General features: G+C 42.7%; 2 protein-coding genes across 2 annotated transcripts; one reads left to right on the top strand and one right to left on the bottom strand.

Moving 5' to 3' along the window:
- Positions 1–9,397: 9,397 nt before the first annotated feature.
- LOC136455915 (DNA gyrase subunit B, chloroplastic/mitochondrial-like) lies at positions 9,398–24,072 on the bottom strand. The gene is made up of 21 exons (XM_066455637.1): positions 23,771–24,072; positions 23,562–23,688; positions 23,001–23,081; positions 22,789–22,902; positions 20,606–20,662; positions 19,639–19,740; positions 16,413–16,563; positions 16,242–16,318; positions 15,769–15,873; positions 14,684–14,754; positions 13,740–13,881; positions 13,398–13,496; positions 13,158–13,286; positions 12,898–13,012; positions 12,697–12,764; positions 11,901–12,014; positions 11,715–11,831; positions 10,900–10,953; positions 10,714–10,819; positions 10,294–10,424; positions 9,398–9,859 (listed from the first exon to the last, which is right to left on the bottom strand). The coding sequence occupies exons 1-21, from the start codon at positions 23,920–23,922 to the stop codon at positions 9,791–9,793; spliced, it is 2,181 nt and encodes a 726-aa protein (XP_066311734.1). The 5' UTR covers positions 23,923–24,072; the 3' UTR covers positions 9,398–9,790.
- A 1,306-nt stretch (positions 24,073–25,378) lies between these two features.
- LOC136460472 (uncharacterized) lies at positions 25,379–26,194 on the top strand. The gene has a single exon (XM_066460152.1). It carries the CDS (start codon positions 25,379–25,381, stop codon positions 26,192–26,194), a length of 816 nt encoding a protein of 271 aa, XP_066316249.1.
- Positions 26,195–27,477: the final 1,283 nt, after the last annotated feature.

Raw genomic sequence — 27,477 nt, 5'->3', positions numbered from 1 at the left:
TCATTGGATGGCTCCGTTCACGTGCCTTTAAATCCGGCTTGATCCGCTTTTTTTTCATCCGGAACAGTATTTTTCTCCCACAAATTCCTCCAGAATTCCTCCAAATCATCCAAATTCCTCCAGAACCATACCATCCAAACGGGGCCTCTCGAATGACAGGGTGGGGCCAAATGGTAGGGCAGAGCGGTGGGTCCGGAGAGCACGCGCTCGTTTGGGTGTATTTAGGAGTAGTGTAGCTTGTGTTCGTAATTGCTAGATTTACCAATGAAGAAAGGTTTATGGCCTGTCCAACACGTAGGAATTTGGCAATATACCACCATTAAAATCGCACCAGATCTTATTACATTTGTGAGATATTTCTGCGTACCGAACTGAGCAGTGATGAGGGCACTCCCAACGAAGTACCAGGGTAGTTTATATATGAATTAAATGAACACATAAGCAAAAATCTGACATGACACCTGATTTAACGTGAAAAGAGAAGAAAACGCAAGAAATGGTTTCTAACTAAGCCAGCCGCACCGTGAGAGTCCATCCGCATGAATGCCGACTAGCAGATCCAGCCACGAGCACGTCGAGCTCTTGTCCGCAGTGGAGGCACTCGGTGCTGTTAGAATCGAAGTGTGTGTACCTTTCTGTGTAACCCGTATATCTGGATAGGCTCCTCGTCTTTTCAGTAGATGCACCATAGCCGGTGCCGCGGTGTAGAAGACGTCCAGCGCCGGCGAGATGAAGTCCAATGACGCCGGCGATGTCCTGCAGGGGCGAGGCAGAGGCGGCGGGGTTGGCGGACTCATCCCGTCGCTGGCAGCACTCTTTAGGATCGGATTAGGGTTTCGCTGTAGGTGGGTGGTGGCTCCGTCGAACCTCGTCCTCGTCCCTCGAGCCCTCACCCCCACCTTCCTTTTATGTGTACTGTGCGATAGGGGCCCACCAATTGGATTAGGGTTGGGCTTCCCCGATCAGGGAGCAGAGATAAGGGCTCAATAGGCCGTTGGGCCTATTGGTGGAGATCAACTAACATTCTTCCCCTTGATCTCATTCCATCTTTCACTTTCATATCATTTACTTTTGTTCATTCCATTACAGATTAGCTCATAGAGCATATCTCATCGTCACGGTCCATTGCCGATAGACTTAACAGCTACAACTCACTACTCTGTTCTGAAATAGATACTCTTTGGGCCTTCTTTTGTCTAGGAATATTTTAGGCTTTCCCTTAAAACCCAAGCTAGCTACATGTTCTCTAAACACCATGTCCTCTGAACATGTTGGGTGGTAAGCCTTTTGTAAGCGGATCCACGAGCAACTTTTCTGTACTTATATGCTCAAGACTTATGACTTGATCCCGAACTTTTCTTTCACAACATAATACTCTATGTCAATGTGTTTGGCAGCACCACTTGACTTATGTTGTGAGCATCCTTTACTGTCAGATTATAATCGCAGTATTACTTTAGTGGTCTATAGATGTCGTCAACCACCTTCAAACCGGGTATGAACTTTGTTAGTTAGTTCACCTGCCCGTTGCCTCATAACACGCTACAAACTGTCATACATTGTGGACGATGTAGTGACGGTTTGTATTGAGCTTTTCCATGAAATAGCTCCCCTTTGCGAGATGATAGAAAATTCATGTCTGGATATGCATTCACTCTCGCATAATCAGAATCTGAATATCCCACCTTGTGGAGTGAATCAGATCTTTTATACGTCATCATAAGGCCTTTCATTCCTTGCAAATAACACAAGACTTTCTTTATCAATTTCAGTATTCTGTTCCAGAATTGCTCTGAAATCTGCCAAGTAAAAAACCCGATAACAAATGTCAAGTCAGGGCGCGTACATACTTGAGCATGTTGCAAGCTTCCGACAGCTGAAGCATATGGAACCACTTTCACTTTATCGATTGAGCTCATATTGGTTCCCGGGGCATTGAAAATCCCTATATCTGTCGTCCTTGACTATAGGAGCAGGTGAGGGACTATATTTGTGCATACTAAATTTCTTTAAGATCTTTTCCATGTATGCCTTTTGTGATAGTCCTTATACCATTTTTCTTCTATCTCGATGAATCTCGATCCCTAGAACGAACAAGGCTTCACCAAGATCTTTTATATCAAATTTTTTTGTCTTTAGTAGTAGACTAACATCACTACTAGCAAGTAAGATATCATCTACATACATGATAAGGAAGATAAACTTTCATTCTTTATTATCTGATTAAACTTTAAGTACTACTGTCCTGAAGCTTGTTTTAATCCATAAATGGATTTCTTTAGGCGGCATCCTATTCGTTCTTTTCCTTCCATGATAAAACCTTTCGATTGTGCCATGTAAACATTTTCCTCCAAGTCTCTGTTGAGAAATGCCGTCTTTGCATCCATCTGATGTAATTCTCAATCGTAATGTGCCACTAATGCCATTATGATTCTGAAAGAAACTTTACATGAGACTGGAAAAAAGATCTCATTGTAATCAATCCCTTCTCTTTGCATAAAGTCTTTTGCCACAAGTCGCGCTTTATATTTCTCTATATTCCCTTGAGAGTCAAGTGTTATTCTGTAGACCCATTTACAGCCTATTGTTTTGGCTCCTTTAGGAATTATTTTCAGGCCCCAAACTTTATTGGCATTCATTAATTTCATTTTATCTTCCATGGCCTCAAGCCACTTTGATGAATGATCATTTCTCATGGCTTCTTCAAATGAGGTGGGATCATCCTCCATTTGAAATTCCTTACTGTTGTACACTTCATAATCAACAGGAATAACTGATTTACTAACTCTTTGAGACCTTCTAGGAGCCTCCACATTTGGCACATCTTCTGTTTGAGGCTGTTGTTGCTCTCCCTCATGTGTGGCAATAGGTTCTATAGGATCCTGAAGAACAGGTTCTTCATTTTCATTCATTGTTGCCACAGGTGGGATAACAACAGGTGCTAGCACCACAGTATCTAGCACTGTCGGTGCAGTGACAACAGGTAGTGAGAAAATTGGCTCATGAATCATTGGAGTGGGTGCATACACCCGCTTCACTTCAAGGTTAATTTCTCGAGCTACCATGCTCCCCCTCATCTTTTCATCCTCTAGGAAAATAGCGTGTCTCGTTTCCACAAACTTTATGTGTCTCTCTGGATAGTAGAAACGAAAACCTTTTGACTTTTCTATATAGCCAAACAAATGGCAACTTACTGTTTTAGGATATAACTTTCCAATGTTTGGGTTAAATACTTTAGCCTCAGCGGGGCTTCCCCACACACACGTAAGTGGTTTAGTGAGGGTATACTTTCTGTCCACAACTCATACGGTGTTTTAGGCACCGACTTACTTGGTACTCTTTTGAGAATATAAATGGGGTTTTTAACACCTCCATCCATAGGCTCAACTGTAAGGTGGAGTAACTTATCATACTGCCCACCATATCCATCAGGGTACGATTGGTTCTTTTAGCTACTCTATCCTGCTGAGGTTCACCCGGTATAGAATATTGGGCTACTATGTTATTCTTTTAGGGTATGCCGATCGTAGTACTCCCCCACGGTCAGACCTGACTATCTTAATCTTTAATATCTTAAATTTATCCAATACATCTTTTCTTTCTTTGATTGGATAAATATAGTCATAATGGGAGTAATCATCTGTGAATGGATCATAACCATCCACACTCTTTACAGGAAAGCTGACCACAGATGTCAGTGTGAATAATCTGTAAAATTCATGTGCTTCGTTTATCATCTTTCTTTACATACTTTCCTTTTATGCATTCTCTGCATTATTCTTAATCTGAGAGCTTTAATGCAGGAAGAGTATCATTCTTAACTTGTCTTTCTATTCTCCCCCTCGAAATATGGCCTGAACGATAGTGCCATAATTTTGACAACGCATCGTGAGCTCTCTTATGCCACCATTTCTAGAGTAACACTCTGTCACCAGCTGCTTTATCAGCTGGGTAGCATATGTCTTTGAAGTGCCAGTGAACTGACTCTTTATTCTATCGAGGTACTCGGTGACCGTGTCACACATTTGAGATTGAGCCCACAATTGCAGGTTCAATCATGTTCTTTATCACAGCCAAAATTTTCTTGTTGGCAGTGACCCATTTCCTATGCTCAAAAATCATAGGACATCTTTTGGGATTCAAATCCCTTTCTTTAGTTGCCCAAATGGCATCATTCTCGTTTGTCTCCCTCATCGATGCCACAAACTCAGTGGAACACGGTGAGGCGACTACCCAGTCCACCTCAGACAAGATGAAAAAACCAGGTCAAAACCTTTCTTAACATAAAAATAACATCATTTGCATGCAATTATTCTTATACACTAATTCTACATCACCGTTAGGCAGAAATAGAATTAATGCATAAATCTTTAACTTTCTCAACTGTTCTTACACACTAATTCTACATCACCATTGGGCAGAAGTAGAATTAATGTATAAATTATTAAAATTAACATATGTTCTTATATACTAATTCTACATCACCGTTGGGCAGAAGTAGAATTAATGCATAAATCATTAACATTACGATATTGTTATTAACAACGTTGGTCAGAAAATAACAACATCATAATCATATGAAAACTCTTTTTCTTCAATTAAATACCACATTGGTTCAAAATAACTGGAGAATCAACATTTTCTTTAGCAGCGGGATAACTTTCTTTTTCTCCAATTAAATACCACGTTGGTACAAATTAACTGGAGAATAAACAAATTCTCTTTAGCAGCAGAAAAATAATTCAATTTCTTGAGTTTTACCCACAGCGAAATTCTCTTTTCCATTTTATTTAAGCCATTAATCAATTTCCAGGAAATAAACATTTACTGGAAAAACTTTCATTTTAATTACTTTTTCTATTTTCTTTTGAGCCATTCCTTCATTTTCCAGGAAATAAAACCTTATTCAATGGAAAATGAAAAAACAATTTCTCACTTGTTCTTTGATTTGGACTGGAACTGCCACAGTGGCCCGACCCATCATTCTTTCTCACTCGGGCTCAATCCTTCTCTGTTGGCCCAAAAAACGGCAAATGCCGGCTCGGCCCAGCTCACCGTGCGCGCTCAGGCCGTACCTAGGCCACAACCTAGGCCTGGGCCGGCAAAGCATCACGCCCCGCGCGCCCACCTGGGCCGCTCGGTCGGCCCGATCATTTGTAGCCGTTCGATTTGATCGACGGCTCGCCCGCGCGTTTCAGGAGGTCAAAACCCTGGCGCAGCCAGTGCACAGCCAAACCCTAGAGCCATTTCGCTGCTCTCTCCTCTCTCTTCTTCGCTCTCTCTTCTCAGCCGAGCACAACCGAGCCAGCGATGAGAGCGAGTCGGCGAGCGAGCGGACAGTGGAGCGAGGCAAGGCGCCGTCGCCGGCCCCCTCGCCGGCGCGCGTGCTCCCCAATGGGTGAGCACGCCGCCGTCGAGCGACCCAGCCGTGGTGCCCCCTTTGCCAAGCCCGGCGAGCAGCTGCCCCGGTTTGGCCTTTCTTCTCCCGCGCCGGCGAAGGGCCAGTTCGGGTGGATTTCTTCTCCCTTCCCCTAGTTCTTTTCGATTTGGTTGTGCTTCTCTTATCCGAACTGATGTGGGGAATAGGGTTAGGGTTAGGGTTCGTGTGCCGACCCCCGTTCTTCTCCTCTTTGGATTTTTCTTTTCTTTTTCGAATTGGTTATAGATCTAGGGTTCGGAATCCGACCTGTCATCTTTTCTGATTTGTGTTTGTGATCTTTCTTTTTCTTTTCGGAGTTCATCCGAATGGATCTAGGGTTAGGGTTCATGTGCCGGCCCCTGTTTCTCTTCGATTTGGATTGATCGTCTCTCTTTCCGTTTCAGAGTTCATCCGAAAACAAGATCTAGGGATACGGTTCCATTTTCTTTTTATTTCTTTTTCTTTTCGGAGTTCATCCGAATCGGTTCCCTTCCCCTTCTTTGATTCTTTTCTGTTTCTCTTTTCGGTCGAGTCCGATTTGGATTTCTTTTCATTCTTCTCGGATTCAACCGGTTAGGGATGAGGATTCGTTCTAGGGTTAGGGTTTCGGCTCTGTTCATCTTAAGGCCAAAAACTTTTCTTTTCCCCCTTTCTTTAACCCAGTTAGGGTTAGGGTTCAAGTGCCGAGGGCCCTTGATTTTCTTCTTCTCTGATCCGAACACGGATCTGTTCTCTTCCCCACACGCGGTGGTGGTGGTGACCGGTAGACAGTACCCCGGTCTCTCTCTTTTTGCTTTTACCCGGTTAGGGTTAGGGTTACACACTTAGTAACCTGGCTCTGATACCATTGTTAGAATTAAAGTGTGTGTACCTTTCTGTGTAACCCGTATATCCGGATAGGCTCCTCGCCTTTTTAGTAGATGCACCGCAGCCGGTGCCGCAGTGTAGAAGACATCCAGCGCCGACGAGATGAAGTCCAATGACGCCGGCGATGTCCTGTAGGGGCAAGGCAGAGGCGGCGGGGTTGGCGGACTCATCCCATCGCTGGCAACACTCTTTAGGATCGGATTAGGGTTTCGCTGTAGGTGGGTGGCGGCTCCGTCGAACCTCGTCCTCGTCCCTCGAGCACTCACCCCCACCCCCACCTTCCTTTTATGTGTGCTGTGCGACAGGGACCTACCAACCGGATTAGGGTTGGGCTCCCCCGATCAGGGAGCAGAGATAAGGACCCAATAGGCCGTTGGGCCTATTGGTGGAGATCAACTAACAGGTGCTACACAACATCCCTGCGCACACCAAAAAGAACAACAAAAAACACAAGACCTCACACTTCACAGACATCGCACATCAATCAGGAAGCCCCACAACGAGACCAATGCTTAACGGCGAGCGGAAGCGTGAGGCAGCCGGCGGAATGACGAGGAAGCGGTGCTGTGACTGTGGCGTCGGGAGAGGAAGGAGGACCTAGTCCTGCCGCGGCCGCGGTGGCCGCCATGGGATGCGGGTGGTGTGCGGCTGGATTTTTTAGTTCCATGGCGGTTCGCCGTTCGCGTGAGCTGAGCTGTGTTGCGTGTGTGGTGGTGAGAGGGGAGGAAGATAGCTGGAGCAGAGGATCCGGAGGAGAGAAGTGATGAATTGTTGGAAGACCCAAGATAGAATAGTTGCACTGTGATAGATAGTTTCTTGATACCTAGTAGAAACTAGTCCTAATTTCTGCATTGTGAAAACTTGCTTGCTATAAAATATAGTTTATTTGAATAAATATTTAAAATGCATGTTCAAGATTTATTTGAGCATAGTCACGAAGGTATACAATGATGGTTTGACCCAAATTCAACCAAGAGTACAATTCATTCTTTCAATACAAGTTAAACTGACGTTTGAAACTCTCATGCTAAAGCATCCTATTCTTAGTGCATCACGACATGCTTGCTCCACAGTCTACACACAAATAAATGATCAATTTTCTAGGTACAGTTTGTTGTGCAATGATCAATTTTCTCATGGAATTCTGAAAACTGGTCAAATCTTTGGTTTTGACATGTGTGTATAAATGAAGCCGGTCTCCTCCCATGTCCAGCTGGAGTGACGCGTATTTCTTTAGCTTGTTCATTCGGGTTACCATTTTTGTCCTTATTATTTTGACATGGAGATAGAGTTGTCCTCAACGGTTGCTTTATTACCTTTCTTTCTAAAGCTTGTGGGACCTTATTATGAACGATTGGACATGCCCGTGATTGTGGGAGCATACGACCAGCAAACGAACAAAGCCATATAAATGAAAGTATGGAGAAACAACTGGCGGGGTTGAGAATATGGAAAATCTGAAAATGAATTTATGGCCTTGAAATTTTCCATACGACAGTTGAGAATTTGGATGCTCCCAAAAAATGATTTTTATGGGCAAATAACAACTTAAATTTAACCCCATTTTAAGTTGGATTAACTGAAAAAATATGTCGTGAGGAGGAAGAACCAGAATCACTGTGAAACCATGTTTCACGTTTTCACCATTTCAGGTTTGTAGATGGCACATAGTGGATCGCTCCGAGGAAAAACGTTTTGTTGGTGTGCTGTTTGGCTCTGATTCAACTGATTTTTGTAAGAATCGAAAACAATTCATGGTGCCGAAAGCACCCTAAAACTAAAAATCATGTAGCCCCTTGCCGAAAGCACCGTAAAACTAAAAATCATGTAGTCCCTCTGTTTGGGACTTTGCTGGTCCTAGTGTGTCTGTATCGCTCCTTAACCAGCCGCCAACAATACTGGCCGATTTCAGGTTTTCAATGAATGCATGCACCTGGACGTGTTGGAGGCTTTGTTCGTCGTTGTGTTCGCTGGTTGGTTTCTGGGCTGGTTTGGCCTGACTGGTGCTGGTTTGTTGTGAGAGAAAAACACTGTTGGCTGATTGAATAAACCTGGCTGAAACTAACGAGCGAACATGGTGAATGTCTGCAGTCTGCTGGAGAGGTAGAGTGAACACACTTGCGTGCTCTCTCCTCCAAGTTTTGAAAGTTACTCCGTACTGTACGTATTTGTTTGGCTTCAGACCGGCCATGCCCGTATCTTCCCGTCATCGCGGCAGTATTCAGAGAGTAGAGCAATGTATATATGCGGTGTGACCTCGCGTATGGCATCTTCTTGCCGCGACGTTGAAGCTCTCGCCGTTCCATGAAGCCACGGAAGGAGGCCAGAAGTAAATTCTTTTTATTTTTATGTTGATGAGTAAAACAAGAATAAGGTTACCATGATTTTAGGAGCACGGAAAAACATTAATAATACAACGAAAATTAGTTGTTCCAGTGAAATCTTCCCCGCAAAGAAATAAACATTAATAGGAGCCAGCAGGGTTATTTAGTTAAGTCAATCTTATATCAATTTTCTATACGAGATTACTTTTTATTGAACTAATATTTATTATGGACCTTGAACTTATTTAGTTTAAGGTTTAGTCAAGTCCAATTAAATCTAATAGAAATAGCTACTTCATTATCATTGGTATAAGTACCACACAATAAAGCATATTTCACATTGCAGTAGTAGTTATTATAGTGATGAGAACTCTAAAAGCGGGCCAAAACCGTCAGCGAGAACCCAGGATAGCTAACTACTCCGACGAGCAACCCTTGGATAAAAAAGTGACAGTTTTCCTCTAGAGCGGTCAAAGCAACCGAAAAGTACGAGTAACGCGCAACGCTCTGCCTGCACGATGGGCCACCAGTTGACGAGGGTGTACCAATTCTCCCGAACAAGTTCCGCTAGCTATCGCCGTTGCTTGGCCATAAAACGTGGAAGAAACCAAACCAGTTGCCAGACACGTCCACGCAAGTGCACACTTTCGTAGTCTAGCAATTTGCTCACATATGAACTGGGCTTGAAACCGTCCAAAACATGACGGATTCACAGATTGAAACATCAGACTAATCCATAGTTCATACAGATACTTACTGCCAGATTGAAAAAGGAGAGACGTAATCATAAAGCAAGTATTCGGAGATAAATAAAGGCATATTACACCGTATAAGAGGCACGATGGTAGGCATCGAACCCACAGCTGGGAATACACCCGTGAGCACTCAACTCCGTCAAGCCAAAAATGGCAGGCAGGGAACTACACCGTGAGCTCTCAACTCTGTCAAGCCAAAATGGTTACAACACCGCCACAAATGAATCAGAGTTTCCGTTAGGAGTGCCTGGAAACCCGACTCTCATCATCCTGGTTCCAATGTTTCTACCCTACGTTTTCTGCTACTCTAGCACCAAAAAAAAATGTTGGCAAGGTATCAAGTCTGCAACACTTAATTATGTTGGAGTGGTAAGAACAGCAGCAGGTTCATCTTCTATATCATACACAGAAAGGTCGGCCTAACTTCAAATGTCAAGTTGATCTATGTTGATCGTGCTAGCAGCTTCCTGGATCAGTTGCTTCCTATATTCAACCTGGAAATATGCAATATGGAGAGTTAGGCTGTGTTTAGTTCGCGAAATGAAAATTTTTGGATGTCACATCGGATGTTTCGGGGATGTCGGAAGGGGTTTTCGGATACTAATAAAAAAAAAACTAATTACATAGCTCGCCTGAAAACTGCGAGACGAATTTATTAAGCCTAATTAATCCATCATTAGCGCATGTTAGTTACTGTAGCACTTATGGCTAATCATGAACTAGTTAGTCTTAAAACATTCGTCTCGCGATTTCCATCCAAACTGTGCAATTAATTTTTTTTCGTCTATATTTAATACTCCATGCATGTGCCGCAAGATTCGATGTGATAGTTTGGGGTGAAAATTTTTGGGAACTAAACCAGGCCTTAGTAACGTGAAGAATAAATACATTATCTTGGGAGTGCTTTCAGGAATCCTCGGTTGCTTACCCGGGTACCCATAAGTGACGAGAACACAACATTGGCCTCAGCAGCATCTTCAACCTTAAGCTGCTTCAACAGCCGCCTCTCAGGATCCATCGTTGTTTCCCACAATTGTGCAGGCATCATCTCACCCAAACCTGTTGCGACACCAGAGAAGCAAATACAATATAAAGATGAAGGAAACATAAGAGCCACGGATATGTAAAAACTTGAAACCGACATAACTATAGTAATCCAGTCAGGGGGTGAATGGAGAAAAAATAAGTTGGCGGATGGAGGTGGAGGCTATGGTACCAGTTCGAGAGGTTTGTCAAGATGATATAGGAGGCAATTAAAAATGTACATTGATGCAAGAAATATGATTTTCGATGTGCCAGGATATTTTCTTTGAAGTTCATAGTGTTCATGCTCATTAGTTAAATGTACCTTTAAACCTCTGGATATGATACGATGCATTTGCAGGGAAGGTGTTAACTATCTCTTTGAGATCAGCATCATCATAGCAGTAATGTGCTTGTTTTCCACGCTCAACCTAACACCGCAACATAGATAACTCTTAAAATTAAGATCAATTCATCTTCAAGCCTTCTAAACTTGAAGCCACAATCCAACCTTATAAAGAGGAGGTACACCAACGTAGATGCAACCTTCATCAAACAATACTCTCTGCAAAATTGTATGAGCAAGGAAATCAAAACCTTCATTGTTCACAATATGACAATAGTATAAAACATTTTCCAACATCGGTACAGACAGTTGCTAGCTCAAAGCAAAATCTTTTGTGGAAGTTCAAAACAAACATGCTAGTAAAAAAAACTGCTAACCAATTCTATATACCTAGTTCAACTTAACTTGTGCAAACCAAAACCCGACCCTAGTACCCTAAAAGGAAAAGCGCCAACAGAGCCCCTAAAGTCCTATGGACTTCTATATACTGAGAAAGACAGTAGCCATTTGATGGGCTGAACGGTTAATTGGGTTTGATCAATACCATGTCACATTATAACCTGGAAAAGAAAATTCATGTTTCGGACCAAGGGGCAAGGGCGATCACACATTCACACTGTTTGGATATTTGTGGATTTTTCTGCATTGCCAATAGGGTACTGAAAGGACTTTCGGATGAAGAAACAGCCATAGACTTTCCTTCGGGTTTGACCTGTTCTCAACACCAATTCTAAGCCATATTGCATTTTTCACTCCAAACCCCATTCTAACCCAACTATCAACCATTTTAGTTTCACTTTTCAGGCGAGGATTATCTAAATCAAACCCTATCATTTAGACCTATTCACTCAATCCATCAACAGATCTTGTATAGAAAATAAAAAAACAATGTCAACAGTAGTATAGGCTGCTCAATCTGTAAACACTTATAAATGAAACAGATGAGGTACTTAAGTTTGCAGATGCTTCTTGATACGTACCTGATATCTGAAGAAGAAAGTAAGGAGGAGAGTCCGGATATGAGCCCCATCAACATCAGCATCAGTAAGTATAACTATCTTATGATACCGGAGAGCGTCCTTCTTAAAATCCTCACCCTAAAGTATAATATATTTGATAAGAGCAAAGAAAAAGAAACATAATAAGAGAACAAGAGAGGATGCAACCTTCACTCCTAATCCAAGCGCAAGAATAAGGTTTTGGATCTCTTCATTTCTGTACATGGCTGCTTCATCTTTTCTTTCAATGTTGAGAATTTTACCTCTTAGGGGCAAAATAGCCTGCATTCAGTTGTCCAAAATTAGATTTAAGTGAATGACAGGAACATGTCATGCAAGATGCTGACACAACTGATTTAGAGAAAAAAATAGACTGGAGTGTGGACTATCTTCTCATATTGTATAGTAATGAACTAATGGCCTATGCACCACAAATAAAGTGCATATGTTCTAACCATTTTGTAGACAATTCCTGTGAGACAACAAATCTACTTCGACACCGGCATGCACCTTGCAACTGCTAGGATTTGTAGCAAAAGCTAAATAATAGAATCTTTGTGAATCCAGGAAGCACTGATTCTAAAGAAATGAAAGAGCATACAATTACAACCAATTGCTCCATCTATACAAATAGGGCACAATTTAGCATGCTCAAATTCCATTACAACTATAAGTATAAATTAATATGTGGGGGGTTTATTCTTATGAAAAACACTGCTTATATTGAAAGAAGCTCTGGAGGTTGACACCACAAGGTAAAATGATATTTGAAATCCGCATTGGTGCATCAGTAGCTAGAAAGCAAGAATGGGTTAAACAAAGCTTCTCCATCAATTTAGGCCAAATCAAACATTATCTAAAAGTTATAATAGTAATCTAGAGCTCTAAATATCAACAGGAATCCTGAGATACTCGTGGTGCTAGTACTGTTGAACGTACTGGAAAAAAGATGAACAAGCTTTACCTGAAATCTTCTATCTCGTCCTTGCTTTGCACTACCACCCGCAGAATCACCTTCAACAATGAAGATTTCTGCATTCATGTGTGATCAGCAAATGTCAAAGCCAAGAAGTGTGTGCAAAGAAAGAAGTGTGCAAGAGGCCTAAGCCTGATTGAAATTTGAACCCAAGGACGTTACACATTGCCAGTATAAATGTAGACTCACCAGATTCTTCAGGATTAGTTGATGCACAATCAGCTAATTTCCCAGGGAGTGAAGAAGATTTCAACACACTCTTTGACCTAACTAGTTCCCTAGCCCGCTTGGCTGCCAACGAAGCCTGAAACAAAAGGAGTTTATCACATACTGCAGCAGAACAAACTAAAAAAAGAACTCCTAGGGAATCCATCTTGCAAGAACAATAAATAGGATATAAAATATTTTTTCATTCAAAAAAACATGTAATTATTACAAGAATCAGGTACCTTGAGAGCATTAAGGGACTTTGATAGGATTGAATCCAGAACATCTGGATGAAGCTCTAAGTACTCTGTTAAGTTTTCTTGAACAGACTGTTCAACTATTCTCCGTACTTCTGGATTTCCCAACCTTGTCTGTGCAAGAAAAGGAAACAAAATTGACCCGATATTAGGAGTAGAGGAAATGGTATTGCATCAATCATCACACAAATTTAAAGGACCATGACAGGAAAATCAAGCTGAAACCTTTGTTTGACCCTCAAACTCTGGACTAGGGACCTTCACTGAAATGACGCATGTCATCCCTTCTCTTACATGCTCCCCACTCAAGGTAATATCCTTATCCTACAAAGAGCAACTGATATAGTTAATTATGTTTTTCATTGGTTGGATAAATAGGATTCAAAGGTGCACTTCAAAGACTTAAGCAGACCATTCACATATGGCTGATACTGCAGTCCACAGTACCAATTAAGAAACAAACCTCCAATGAAATGGTTTAGAATCATCTGGTTACAGTTGAGTATAAGAAAGACAACAGGGTGAATTCGCAAGGAACCGAAGAAACAACAGTCTGTACTTTGTCACCTTAATAGTCTTTGACTTCTTTGCAAGATTATTAATGGTTCTTGTCAATGAAGTCTTCAAGCCATCAATATGAGTACCACCATCAATAGTGCGGATACTGTTTGCGTATCCTAGCACTGTATCAGAGTATGAATCAGAGGACCTGTAAATGGTGACAATTTATTGCTTCAGAAGAAAGCACAAAATTATTCCCTGAGTCAAATACTAAATTTTGGAATAGAATATAGTAAATTGCAAAACAAGTCCATGAACGTGCCAGATAGCTGCGGTTGGTCAATTAATTGCAGAACCATATAACTCTATCCACAAACTTGAGACACAAGACAAAGAAAAAAAATATAGTGGATATATATCAAGTCTTAAAAAAATCCATCAGGATTGACCCAATCCTCGAACTTTTTTAGCAAAAACATTCAGGACACATAAGGTATCACATTTTGATAACTCAAATGTTAAAAAGTTTTTAACCAGACAGGACATCCCAAAAACTGTAGATATGTTCAATCAGACAAACTGTTTCTCCTTGCTAAAAATGGAAAGATGTGATGTGGTGCATAAATGTAACTGTACTACTCCCTCCATCCTGAAATACAAGGTATCGAAGGTTCAAAATTTGTCCTGAATTATAAGGGATTCCACATTTCTCAACACCATCTATGCATGTGCCTTTTAAACCCCATCCATGAATGCAGCCATGCATGCCTTTAATCAGTTATCTTGCCCAAAATGACTCATGTAATTGGTAGCCAAAATCAATGACATACATGCATACCTTTTTAGACTATGGTTACTAGGAATTAAGCAAGTTTACAACCGAATAACTAATTATTGAGGGGCAAGTTAATCTTTTGTCAGACTCTTATTTAGTGATAAAATTGTTTGGGTACCTTGTATTTCAGGACGGAGGGAGTATTTTGCACAAAAAATCAAGGAAAAAATTTTACCATTGAAGGGAGACATCCACTGTTATACCATCCAACTCCTTTCTGAACGCAATCGGGTCATGCAGGGGTTTCTAGGTCAGAAAGCACATCCAAGAAAAAGAATTAGGTTGGTTTGTTGCTGGGTAACAACAATACAATATAATGCTTTGCTAATTACAAGCAAATCTAAACTTCAACCTGATGGCTTCTTTCTACAAGTGAAATTAGAGGCACAGGGAAGCCTCAACAGTACTTATTACTAACATGCAAATTATTGCCCTCGCTTTGGTGCAAGTTGATACTAGTCCCTTCAGAAGAACAATAAACAAATACATACACGACAAGCAATTATGACAAAAATAAGCAAAGATAACATTTCGTAAGTATTAGGGAAGAGAGTTCAGTTCAGTACTTCAGTCTATGAGCGTCTGAAGAAATGAGAGCATTCAAGCATTGTAATAAATCGGTAAAAGAGAAGTTATTTGGCTCACTAGGTCGCTAAACCCAAGTGCTTAGGCCCTGGTGGTCTTTGGTCAAGTTTTGGTTGTGTTCTTGCTCTAGTCTGTGGCGCGTATGCATGGAGGGGATGCTCAAGGCGGGGGTTATTTAACATGGCTCATGAGTCACTGTACTTTCTCTTAATGAAATGACACGCAACTTTCCAGCGTCATTCGAGAAAGAAAATCACAATCTAATTTTTGCGATCAACAATATAGCAGATCATGGTTTTTTGAGGCATCACCTATGCGTCCAGGCATACCTCTAGAACTACAGGATGCCACAACACCTCAAAAACCATGTAGCAGTCAGCATAAAATTTCCAAGGAAATCAACATTCATGTAAATACAGCATATTCATGTATTGTTCATTTCAATTACTTGTGCAAATAGAAAAAACAACAAAGTAAATGTAGATCTTAATATTTTTTTTGTGAGTCCACCAGAAAATGCAATTCAAACCTGTAGGGAAAACTTATGTCTAATGGACACTCAGAATAGAAAACCACTTCTACATCACTCAGAATAGGAAACCACTACTACATTTTAAGAATCTTAGCAAAAATGGAACTGGATGAACAAAGAGCTTCATATGATCTAGAGCAAACCTTGTCAGTATTCAACCATTTAACATATTCAACAAGGCCACCAGCATAACAGTATTCATTATGTTGAACTGTGTGCCCTTCTTCCTTTGTCAAGGTTATTGTTATCTGGAAAAACATAGTGGTTTAATTAAACACAGGTGTGTTATTCACATGAAAAATATTACAGTTAAACTGTGCATGTGTATCAACATGAGATAAAAAACACCTAAGTGCAACAAAAAACTGATGACAAACCCAATTCTGTAATGAGAAAGTTGAATCTAAAGTATTGTGTGCCCAATCATGTAACAAGCACGTCTGCACGTGCTCATGGTATGAGTTGGCCTGGGTCAAGGTAAATAAAAGAAATAAAAACTCTTACAAGCCTTAGGAATACAAAACAAAGATCAACAATGAATCTACTGAAATCCCTGCAGATCGGGCTAACAGGGCATAAGACAGTGTGCAAGTTATCTAGGAGAAGGATTACATACCTCAGGATTTAGAAAGGCAAGCTCCCGAATGCGACTGGAGATTGTATTGAAGTCAAAATCGATCGTGGTAGTAAATACTACATTTAAAATAATGGTTAATCCCTGGAGCAGCATCACTAGTAGTGCTTAGAAGTTAGACCAGAGAACTTATTTGTAAGAATATAAGCTTACTATCTTTATCAGGCCAAAATCTGATGCTTGTTCCTTGACGAGGACTTGTTTCACCAGTCAGTGTGATACTAGTTAGTGTTGTCGTTGGTTTTCCCCTTGAATAGCTTTGTCTGTATTCATTCCCATCACGCCAAACAGTAACTTCAAGTGCCTGGGACAGTGACATCATGATGATCAATTATATCAAAGGCGTGAAACATGCAGGGATAAAAATCTAAAACATGTTAACAATGCAATTGACGTCTGTTTTCATATAACTCCAGCAGAACTCCTGGTGGTACAGTATAATGAAAATTTTCTTACATGGAAGCTAATTGGGAAAAAAAAATGTGAAGTCGAATTTCAACAAAAATGGTCAGTAGTGACACTACAGTGTAATGTGCTTTACTCCGACAAAAAATCATAGCATGAAGCAGAGGTAGGACCCACAGAAATTTTTGTACAATAGATGCTGGCCTGTATTATAATTGCACAAGCCCCGCATGGTCTTTTTCCAGGTAAGTTAAGACATAACACTAGGACAGGCAAAAGCTGTGTTTCGCATATTACTAAATTACTAAATACCACTATGATGGTTGAACACCATCATAGAGTTCACGTGGTATAGCCAAAGGCTGAAACATTGATAGATAAAAGCTGTTTGCATAACTACTAACTATACATCTGCCAAATCGTAAAATAGTATGTCATGTTATGCTAAACTATCCAGTAAACAAAAATGTTTTCCCTTCTGGTATCTCCTTCCCTCAGCCTGTCACCCTTGAGGAGAAAGGCATGATTCCAGACAAGCCCAGACGTGTGCATAGCTTTTATTAAAATGCTAAATAATGGTCACTTCCTTGTGCTCTTCAACATTTTACTTCTAGATAACCTGATATTTTCATTCTTTGCTAATCTAGCCATAAATACAAGTCATATCAGAATCAGAGAAACAAGTCAACATGGCAATTAGTCCTGTTGGCTCTCACCCCAGCCCTATTGCTTCTGATGAAGTTGGACCAGGTATCAACATAGGGACAGAAATAAACACTCTACAATAGATGACATTGGCCAGAAAAGAAACAGGCACATATTCTGATAGTTCTCATACTTCAACAATTGAGGTATGTATATCAGTATAGCACACCAGCTGCATTGTTTACCTGTTTTTACTTTATGTTAAGTTGTTAACATTTCAGTTGGTGAGAATACGGACACAACCTTTCAGTTGGATGACTCTTTTGATGACACCAATAGGCGCTTTGTGCGGAGAATCCAAGAATCTGAGGTCAGAGAGGCGTTGAAAAGGATGAAAGGAGGTAAGGCGATGGGACCGGATGGTATCCCAATAGAGGTGTGGAGATGCCTCGGGGACATAGCTATAGTATGGCTAACCAAGCTGTTCAACCATATTTTTCGATCGAACAAGATGCCTGACGAGTGAAGGAGAAGTATTTTGGTACCGATCTACAAGAATAAAGGGGATATTCAAAGTTGTACTAATTACCGGGGAATTAAGTTGATGAGCCATACTATGAAGCTATGGGAGAGAGTTGTCGAGCATCGCTTGAGAGCAATAACACGGGTCTCTATGAACCAATTTGGTTTCATACCCGGAAGGTCAACCATGGAAGCCAGTTTCTTAATAAGACAAGTTATTGAGCGGTATAGGGAGAAGAAGGACCCACACATGGTTTTTATTGACTTGGAGAAGGCTTATGATAAAATACCAAGGAATGTTATGTGGTAGGCTTTGGACAAACATAAAGTTCCAACGAAGTACGTCGGGCTCATTAAGGACATGTACAACAATGTTGTGACTAGTGTTCAAACAAGTGATGGAGACACGGATGACTTCCCGATTAGGATAGGACTACATCAAGGGTCAGCTTTGAGCCCTTATCTGTTTGCCTTAGTGATGGATGAGGCCACAAGGGGCATACAAGGAGACATCCCTTGGTGTATACTTTTCGCGGACGATGAAGTGCTAGTTGATGAAAGCCGGACATTAGTGAATCAGAAACTGGAGTTATGGTGGGAGACTTTGGAGTCCAAAGGTTTTAGACTTAGTAGAACTAAAACTGAGTATATGAGATGTGACTTCGGCACTAATACTCGGGAGGAGGAAGATATTAGTTTCGAAGGTCAAGTAGTGGCTAGGAAGGCCTTTCGATATTTAGGATCAATGCTACAGAGAGGCGGGGATATTGATGAAGATGTTAGCCATAGAATCAAAGCTAGGTGGATGAAGTGGCGCCAAGCATCTGGTGTCCTATGTGACAAAAGGGTACCACAGAAGCTAAAAGGTAAGTTTTATAGGACGGCGATTAGACCTGCTATGTTGTATGGTGCAGAATGTTGGCCTACGAAAAGACGACATGTTCAACAGATAAGTGTCGCGGAAATGTGTATGTTGCGTTGGATTTGCGGCATACAAGAAGGGATCGAGTTCGGAACGATGATATATGTGATAGATTAGGGGCAGCACCAATTGAAGAAAAGCTTGTCCAACACCGGTTGAGATGGTTTGGACATGTCCAATAGAGACCTCCAGAGGCACCGGTGCGCAGTGGAATCCTAAGCCAGGATAGTAACATGAAGAGAGGCAGAGGAAGACCGAAGTTGACTTGGGTAGAGGCAATAAAAGGAGACTTGAAAGGATGGAATATACCCAAAGACTTAGCCTTAGATAGGAGTGCTTGGAAAATAGCTATTCACGTGCATGAATCTTGATTGCTTCTGCTGGGTTTCAACTCTAGCCTACCCCAACTTGTTTGGGACTTAAAAGCTTTGTTGTTGTTGTTGTTGTTGTTGTTGTTAACATTTCTAATCTACCATTTACACCTCAGAGGAAAATTGCAAAGGACTTGTAGTCCTTACTTCAGTTATCCAGTAGCTAGCTAAGCCAGATCGCAGCAGCCGTGAAATGTTAGGAAAAAAATATTCTAGTCCTCTGTAATATTACTTCTCGATTATTGTTGTCTAGACTTAGGAGGTAGTAAGGCTCTGCGACATAATTTGTCTAGACTTGGGAGGTAGTAAGGTTCTGCAACATAATTCATGGACTATTCACACAGCACACTACAGAAAATGAAGCTACCAGATTACTATCTTCAAAAAAGATAAACTTGAATCTGCAAACTTAAGAGCAAGTTTAACTAACTTTGCTATCACCCAGCGAATCATCTTTAACTATAGAACTTCTCTTATTTTATTTTCAGAACTAGTAAGAGATCAAAATACAAACCTCTGATAAAGCATTAACAACTGATAAACCAACACCATGAAGCCCTCCAGAGACACTATAACCACTCTTTGAACCTCCAAATTTGCCACCAGCGTGCATTAACTGCATCGTTAAGACAGCAAGTTAATTAACATTAAGATTTCAAGTGTTGGCATCAAGAAAGACATCAGAGTTTAGAAATGACAAAAATGCTTTGAAAACTGAGTTAGCAAAAATACTTAAGGGCAGCAAGTAACCAAACAAGCACCAAATACTTGACAAACAAAAGAACAGATAAAAATCAAAGTTTTGCATTGCTGAAATCCATGCACATCAAAGTTCTTCTGTTTACACGGTGATAATCTTAGGCAACAAAGCAATATGTCTGCATTACTCAAGCAAACAATCCAATAGGACGTATGCAACAACAAAAAAAAAAACTAAGCCCAGAACGAAAATAAAATCATCGTCACTTGAAGGAAGCTGCCATTTTTATCCTTCTTAAGAAGGTATACATTCAAAAATTCCTTCTTTGTTCATTGTCCTATGCTAGCTTCAGTTGATTGTTTTACAAAATAAGCTAAGAAAATAAGAATAAAATCACTGCAATTTGTAGAACACAAAGTCAGGCTCGCATGGTTTTGTTTCATGGGCATACAACAAATGCAATAGCAAAACAATATTTCGCCTGTGCAGCTACAACCAAAAGGCACAAAATGCACACCAATTAAAACATTTTGTGCAAGCACATGAGTTGATCGAAAACATATAACAGAAAAAAGTCCCCAGGATTGAAATATTGTACCAATACCTAAAAATAATAATAATCGGTAGGAATTTGTGAATTTGTCAGATGATGTGCTCTCTTGCACAGGAAAGGAAACATAGCTAAGTATGCAAAGAGCTTATAGTGGTTGAAAAGTCCAATAAACAACATTTTGAGTCTGTAAGATCTAAAGAGGGTTACAAAAAAAAAGTTTAACTATACCGTTAAGACAGTCTCCACACAAGATTTCTTCGTCTGGGGGTGCATATCCGTAGGAATCTGCAGTACAAGAGATTAAAGAACTCAGTAAAATAACAGACTAAGGGCCTGTTTGGAATGCGGGATTTTTTCCCTATTCCTGCGTTTTTCCTGTGAAATTGAACTGATTCTTGTGAAATTCCTGTGTGATTCCTGTGAAATTCCTGCGTTCCAAACAGGCCCTAAATGATACTCCGTGTTAGTTGACCAGTGCAAGATGATACATATCAGGTAGTCAAAAATTTTCATTTAAGTTACTAAAATGATACGAGGAACCAAAATTTTAAAGCTCCAAAATCTGGCAGCCAGTTGTTAACACGCTATTTGAACTAGAGCACAAAAATCCTGCAATCCTTTATAAAATTCAGGCAAACTAAACATTTTCAATTGACAAAATTTTACTATAGGTTCTGTTTGGTCCCAAGAATTGGGATGACTGAACTGTATTGGCTCTCCAATTCAAACACAGGGCTGAAATGAACTGCTCTCTAATTCTAATTTATGTGTTTGATTGCTAAAAGATTAGCACTCTGAAATAGAATCACAACTGGACCTGGTGTACCCTCCTTTCGTCTTTGTCAACTTTTGGTTTGTGGGCTCCATGGCCAAACAGCCTGAACTCCAGGACCCCTCTCCCTCCATGATAAAACTCCAGGATCTCCTCCACAGCCAAGCTCAAGCCAAGGCCATGAGTTCTAGCAGCTTCTAGCCCAGCTCGTTCTCATGCAAAACGTGCCATACGATTCACCTGACAGCAGTGGCGATGGCCCGTGGTGACCATGAAGATCATGTCATGGTGGCCATGGAGGTCGCCCCGGCAATGGCAGCCATGGATTTCGCCATGCAGTTCCAGAGACTAATCATGAACCTTGCCCCTGAACCGAATTCCAGTAGCCAGAGTGCGGATGAGGTTGTGGTCTGTGGAAAATGAGCAGAACAGGAACAGGAAATTGTCCTGGGAGAGAGGAGGCAACAGTGGCCATGCCAGGACCTCAGGGCTCATGCAGCTCGTGCCCAGCAGCCATAGAGCTTCATTCCTATGGTGGCAGTCATGGACCCCACCTACACTGCAGCCACAGCCATGGATTTTGGCATGTTCGCAACCATGGAGCTCATCCCCATGGTGGTCTTATAGACCGTTAGGCAGTCAATGGAGGTGCACTCAAACTACACGAAGGAATCGGCAGCAACTAGTGGCCCATGATGGTGCTTGATGGCAATCGATGGTGACAAGAGTCCGGCAATGATCAGAGGGGGGCACAGGACAAACTCATCATTTCCAGTGAAATCAGGGGTCAGGCACAAAATCTGAGGGGCTGAGATCCAAATCATGGAGGCCCCCTTCTAGTTGTCCTCCAATTCAGCCTTAAATAGGTTGTAATTGTAATTCCAATTCCCAGGGCAACCAAACAGAAGAAGAATTAGACATGCCATAATTCCAATTCACCAACTCCGAGTCCAATTGTGCAAACCAAACAAGGCCTAATATCTAATATCATACAAAGATGCAGCAGTGCTATTATAAAAATAAATAGTGCACTCAATTAGACATCTGGCAAGGGAATGAGCATCTGACTGCCAAAGAGATTCACACTCTGTACACGTAAAAACTTCAGCTACTATAAGCATAAAACCAAAATAATAGCTAGAACCCTCTGGGACGTGTTGACTAATACCCTGTGGAAATGTGAAGGATGACATCCAACTTCTAGCATGAAAAGGGCCAAATAAACCACTTCAAATTATCCTTACTTTTTTCTTGTGACATGGTTAATAGCTTAATCGGCACCTCAAAAAAATCTCACTCTATCACCCTAGGTTGAAACATGTGTCCATTTAAATTTAAATGATGACAATGTTGTAAATTTAAATAATGACTCGATGAAGCATGGCAAGGAGTATACATGGCAATTCATTGTTATTTCATCTACATATGGTACAAAGACTACTGGAGTTTCTTAAATATATATATTGGGCTAATTAACTCCCCAACAAGCACAATTATCAGCCAGACTGCCAATGAACACAACAGCATGACACATGGAAACCACAACCAAATGTGTCCAGAATATTTCAAAAGCATCATGCGTTGAAACAATTCCTTAATTAAAAAAACCATGGAATTCAGATTTTTAGAAACTGCATACCCCACGTCCATTGTCTGTTACACTAACAGAATTGTCATCATGAAGAACTACATCAATCTTAGAAGCATGCCCCGCTTGAGCTTCATCCACAGCATTATCCAAGATTTCGTAAACCTATTATAGACAAACCAAAACAATGACCAAACAAGACATAAAGTAGAACGCCTTAAAATAAACGCAGAAACAGAAGCATAATATCGCATTTGATATACCAGATGATGCAATCCGCGTGGTCCTGTGCTCCCAATGTACATACCAGGCCTTGTGCGAACTCCATCTAATGCTTCTAGGACCTAAAAAAATACCAATTGAGCATAAATAACTCCAGTAAAGATCGTTAAGTTCTATACTACACTAGCAAATAACTCCAGTGAGTGGCAGCATTGATAAACTAATAACACATTGTTAGCTTATTGACAGTAATGTTGAGTTTCACAATCCAGAAATACTCATGCCAATTCCCATGTGCCTTTCTCTGTAGAATTGTAAAATTACACATGTCCATGAACAATACACGGAAATTTTTTTTTCCCCTGCTCCGATGGCAATTATATATATACAACCAATGCCTAACTTGTATGTATATCTCAGGTTCAGATGCTATATTATTAATGAAAGATTTGAGATCTTCAGGTTCAGATGCTATTGTTAATAAAAGATTTGAGGAATGAACCGAATCCTCATTAATTAAGTTTTTTTTACCACTTGTATGTTCTCACCACTATGTTGTGGTTCTAAGTGTGGAATTGAAAAGAAATTGCAGCAATAATCACCTGGACATTGGCAGCAGTGTACTCGGCGGCCACCCGCTTCTCGTGCATCGCCTCAGACGCCGTCGTTGAGGCCATGAACGCACGCACCGGGACCCCATTGCGCCGCGGGGCCGCCGCCGCCACAACCCTACAGTAGGAGAGGGGGATAGCACCATATCATTAACCGTCCAGCTCCAGCGAGGGAGGTGGTGGGAAGCGGGAGGACATACCTGGGCCCGAAGAGGAGCCGAGGGACGGCGGCGGTGGAGCGGGGCGAGGGGAGCATGCGGGAGGGGAAGGGGCCGGCGCCAGTGGAGAGGAGGCAGCGTAGGAGCGCGCGGAGGTGCGGGGAGGGAGGAGTCGGCCGGAGGAGTAGCGCCATCCGCGTCGGCGAGCCCTCGCGCTCGCGGGCTCCTTGGTCTGGCTTGCCGGCCGCCTACTCGTGGCTGAGAGCAGCCGGGGGCAGGAGGGGCTGGGGTTTTAGAGGGGAGGAGGTGCGGGTAGTGGATGAGGAGCTCTCGACATCGCGAGGACGAGGACGAGGGTTTAGGGCGCCTCGGATTTTTACGAGGGGGCTTTGCTTCCGGTGAGGGCATGGGCCAACTAGCGGCTGGTGTTGCTACCATATCGTGCGTGGGCCTGTTCACAGGCCGCCCGCTGATGCACCCAGAACAATCGACCCCGGCGCTGCTGCTTTGCTGACGTCGCGGCTCACCGTCTCACCGCGTTGGGCTAGGGCCTGGGGGAAGCGGGAGTGGAGTAGTGGACCTTATTGGGCCGAATTACAGGATGGCCCAATGCGCGACTAAGTCATCCACGCCTCCAAACTCCATCTCAGCCCCCCTCCTGCAGAGTACAAACATGCTGCAAACTTGGATTAAAGAGAGAGAGAGAATTAGTTTCTTAGCCCTAAAAAAGTTGTATTTTCTTTCGTGGCTCTTTTTTTTGAACTTCCCTATTTAGCCCCAAAACAAAATTTGTTTTCTTTCTTGGCCTTTTTGTTAGTTTAGGCTCTAATTTTGTTAACTTGTATGTAAAATTACCCTTTTACCCCTGGTGTCAAAGGCAACAATGCAGCAGCTGCCGCCTCATGCGCACATATATAAAAATAAATAAATGATTCTATGCTTGAAAATATATTTTACCTTTAAAGGGGTTTTTTACTCCCAATGTAAAAGGAGAAGTGATTCCTGTCTAATTCCCACCTAGTTTGTTGTCTAGGAGCGCTGAGTGCTGCAATGATCCCATATAGCAAAGTGTTTTTCTTACAAAGGTTTTTTTTAAAAGGGTATCTTGAATCCTACTATATTCAATAGCTAAAATGGAAACAGAATACAGAGTTCCTCAAAATAAGTCCTATCACAAATTCAAAAAGTTGGCATCATCGCCTCGAGAGACAGCGCGAGCTGCGGCGGCGCGGGGGGGGGGGGGGGGGGGCGGGGGGCACATGCACCCAAAGTATAACAATCTAGCTTATGGACCGGAAACGGCCCATTTGTTAGTTTAAGTTTGCTTGCATTTTATAGTTCGTTACAGCCAAGATCACGGGCAGCAAGGTAAACAAGGCTCCCCTAAAAAAACCAAGGTAAACAAGGTCTTTCTCTAGATTATAAATGTTCATGTAGCCCGAGGCACGACGACACGGCATGAAGCCCGCTTTTTTAGCCCGACACGAGCACGCCACGGCCCGGTGACGTGCAGGCCCGGGCTGGCCCGGCCCGAGGGAGCAGGCTGTGCCTGGGCCACTGCTCAGGCCCGTGGGCTGGCACAGCCCGGCCTCTCCCCTCCCCGCGGCCCAACGCGGCCCAGCGCCACCCACCGTCCCCGCCTCGCCCCTCATGCGCACGCCGCGGCGCAGCGGCTCTCCCTCGCACCCGAACCCAAGCTCCCATCCACTCCCTCTCTCGCTCTCTCACGAGGCGCGCCGGTCGAGCCCAAGCCTCCCGCGACCCCACCCCCACCGTTCCCGCTCCCCGCCGCCTCCGTCCCCGTCGTCCCTTCCTCTCCCTCTCTCCCGACGTGGCGGCGTGCTTGTCCCCTCCTCCTCCGCATCCCTCGCCCACGGTCCTAGGTCTGGCCCCCGGAAGCGCTGTCGGTGCCGTGCAGGATGCCCCTCCCTCCCCTCAGCCCTCGCGCACGGGCGCCGATGTCGCGCCCCCACGCGGACGCCCCCTCCCTGCCTCCACTCCGGCGGCCGTGACGGTGGGGGGTTCCGCGGGCTGCAGAGACCCGGCGGGCGCGTTCGGGTGGAGATCCAGAGCACCGCACTCCTAACTCCCTTCCCCTCCCACCTCTACGCCACGGACGCCAACGCCCCCTCCGTCTCCTCGCCGGTGTCAAGGGCCCCAAGGGCAAGGTCGCCGGCGGCCACTGCATCTCCGCTGCTCGCGCTTCATCGTGGGCCCGGGCTGGCCCGGCACGCTGGACTGGCCGTGTTTCTCGGGCCGGCCCGGCCCGATAAACGGCCCAGCAGGCCGTGCCTGGGCCGTAGGTCAGGCACGCTGCCCACCTCGGCATGGCCCGGTAGGCACGACGTGCCGTGCCGGCCCAAACCCCATCGGGCCGTGCCTGGCACGGGCCCATGTCGGGCCGGGCCGGACCGGTCCGTTGGACATCTTTACTCTAGATCAACCTGGGCGTGGCAGTGGTGGTAGCTGATTCCTAGAAGGACAATGCCAGACGAGACGTGTCAGAGATGGACAAAAGAATATACGAGCATATACTGTATACATGCTTCAGATCAGATATGATCATACCATGTCAAGTAGGAGTATATACTAGTATATTATAGCCTGATAAAGGGCTGTGATCCGGCCCCAACTCCACTCCAATCCTAAGGTCATTAATTATTGCACCCAGCCCGATCCTAGAACCTAATGATTTGTTTCAGCTCAATCCAATCCAATCTTACACGTCACACCATCCTAATCCAGTCCTATCCCTTTTTGAATCCTCGGGTCGGATCTATAATGCAATCCGAGGGCTCTCACAAGCAAGAACATGTACAGTATCGAATGAGTTCGAGGCCCTGATCAACCAAATCAGGGGTACGGCCATCATCACTGATATGTTAATTTAATTTAAAAAGATAAGAAATAATAAAAAAAAATAACATGTAGCCGGATCCAAGTTTCTCCATCCATCTGTTACATCTGTCCGTGCAAATTGATTTAATTCAAGAAAATAAGAAATAATGTCATGCAAATGTGTATTGTCCTTCTCTGAATGACATAAGCTACAATTTCTCAGTAACAATGCCATTGTAAGACTGCCAGCTGCATCTTGTAGAACTACCAGTTTTCTTCCAAAACAACCTGATCCTTGTAACCTGAAACACTGCAATACTGAAAATCTTATTCCAAAATCTAAAATGCAAGAAACATGTAAAGCATGAACAGAAGTACTCGTGCCTATCTTTGTACTAAGAAGCACTATTGCCTATCTTTGTACCGAGACCACCCAGAATCAATTCTGTAAACGTGCATACAACTACAACTAATTAGTTATTAGTCTAACTAATTAAATTTTTTAGGTTACTAAAGTTTAGTCAAGTCCTGATTGGATACATGGACTGCAGAGAGAAACTTACAACTAGTTAGGTTAGAATAAAAATGAGTCACCTGTTTAAATGGTTTAGGACTAGACTTTAGTGACTAACCTTTAGTCCTGTGAGCCAAACAGAACCTATCTCTGCCACAAGGTCCTTTGTCAGCATCCTATAATAAGAGGTCTACAAGTTAGTGAGTTCAACTAAGAGAGCATTATTAGGCTAACAGTGGTATGCACGTTACTGTCTACACCGTAGAGGTTGGGATTTTAAATGTTTAGATATCTAGAAAGACAAGCATATCATTAACCTGCTGGTACTACACTAGTATCCAACAGAGATACTTTTTTGTTTGAAACTATAATCCAATAGAGATGTAGGTGAGCGTGA

Source organism: Miscanthus floridulus, chromosome 6 (assembly GCF_019320115.1).
Source record: "Miscanthus floridulus cultivar M001 chromosome 6, ASM1932011v1, whole genome shotgun sequence".
Taxonomy (NCBI): Eukaryota; Viridiplantae; Streptophyta; class Magnoliopsida; order Poales; family Poaceae; genus Miscanthus; species Miscanthus floridulus.
This window is presented reverse-complemented; position numbering and strand designations above follow the sequence as displayed.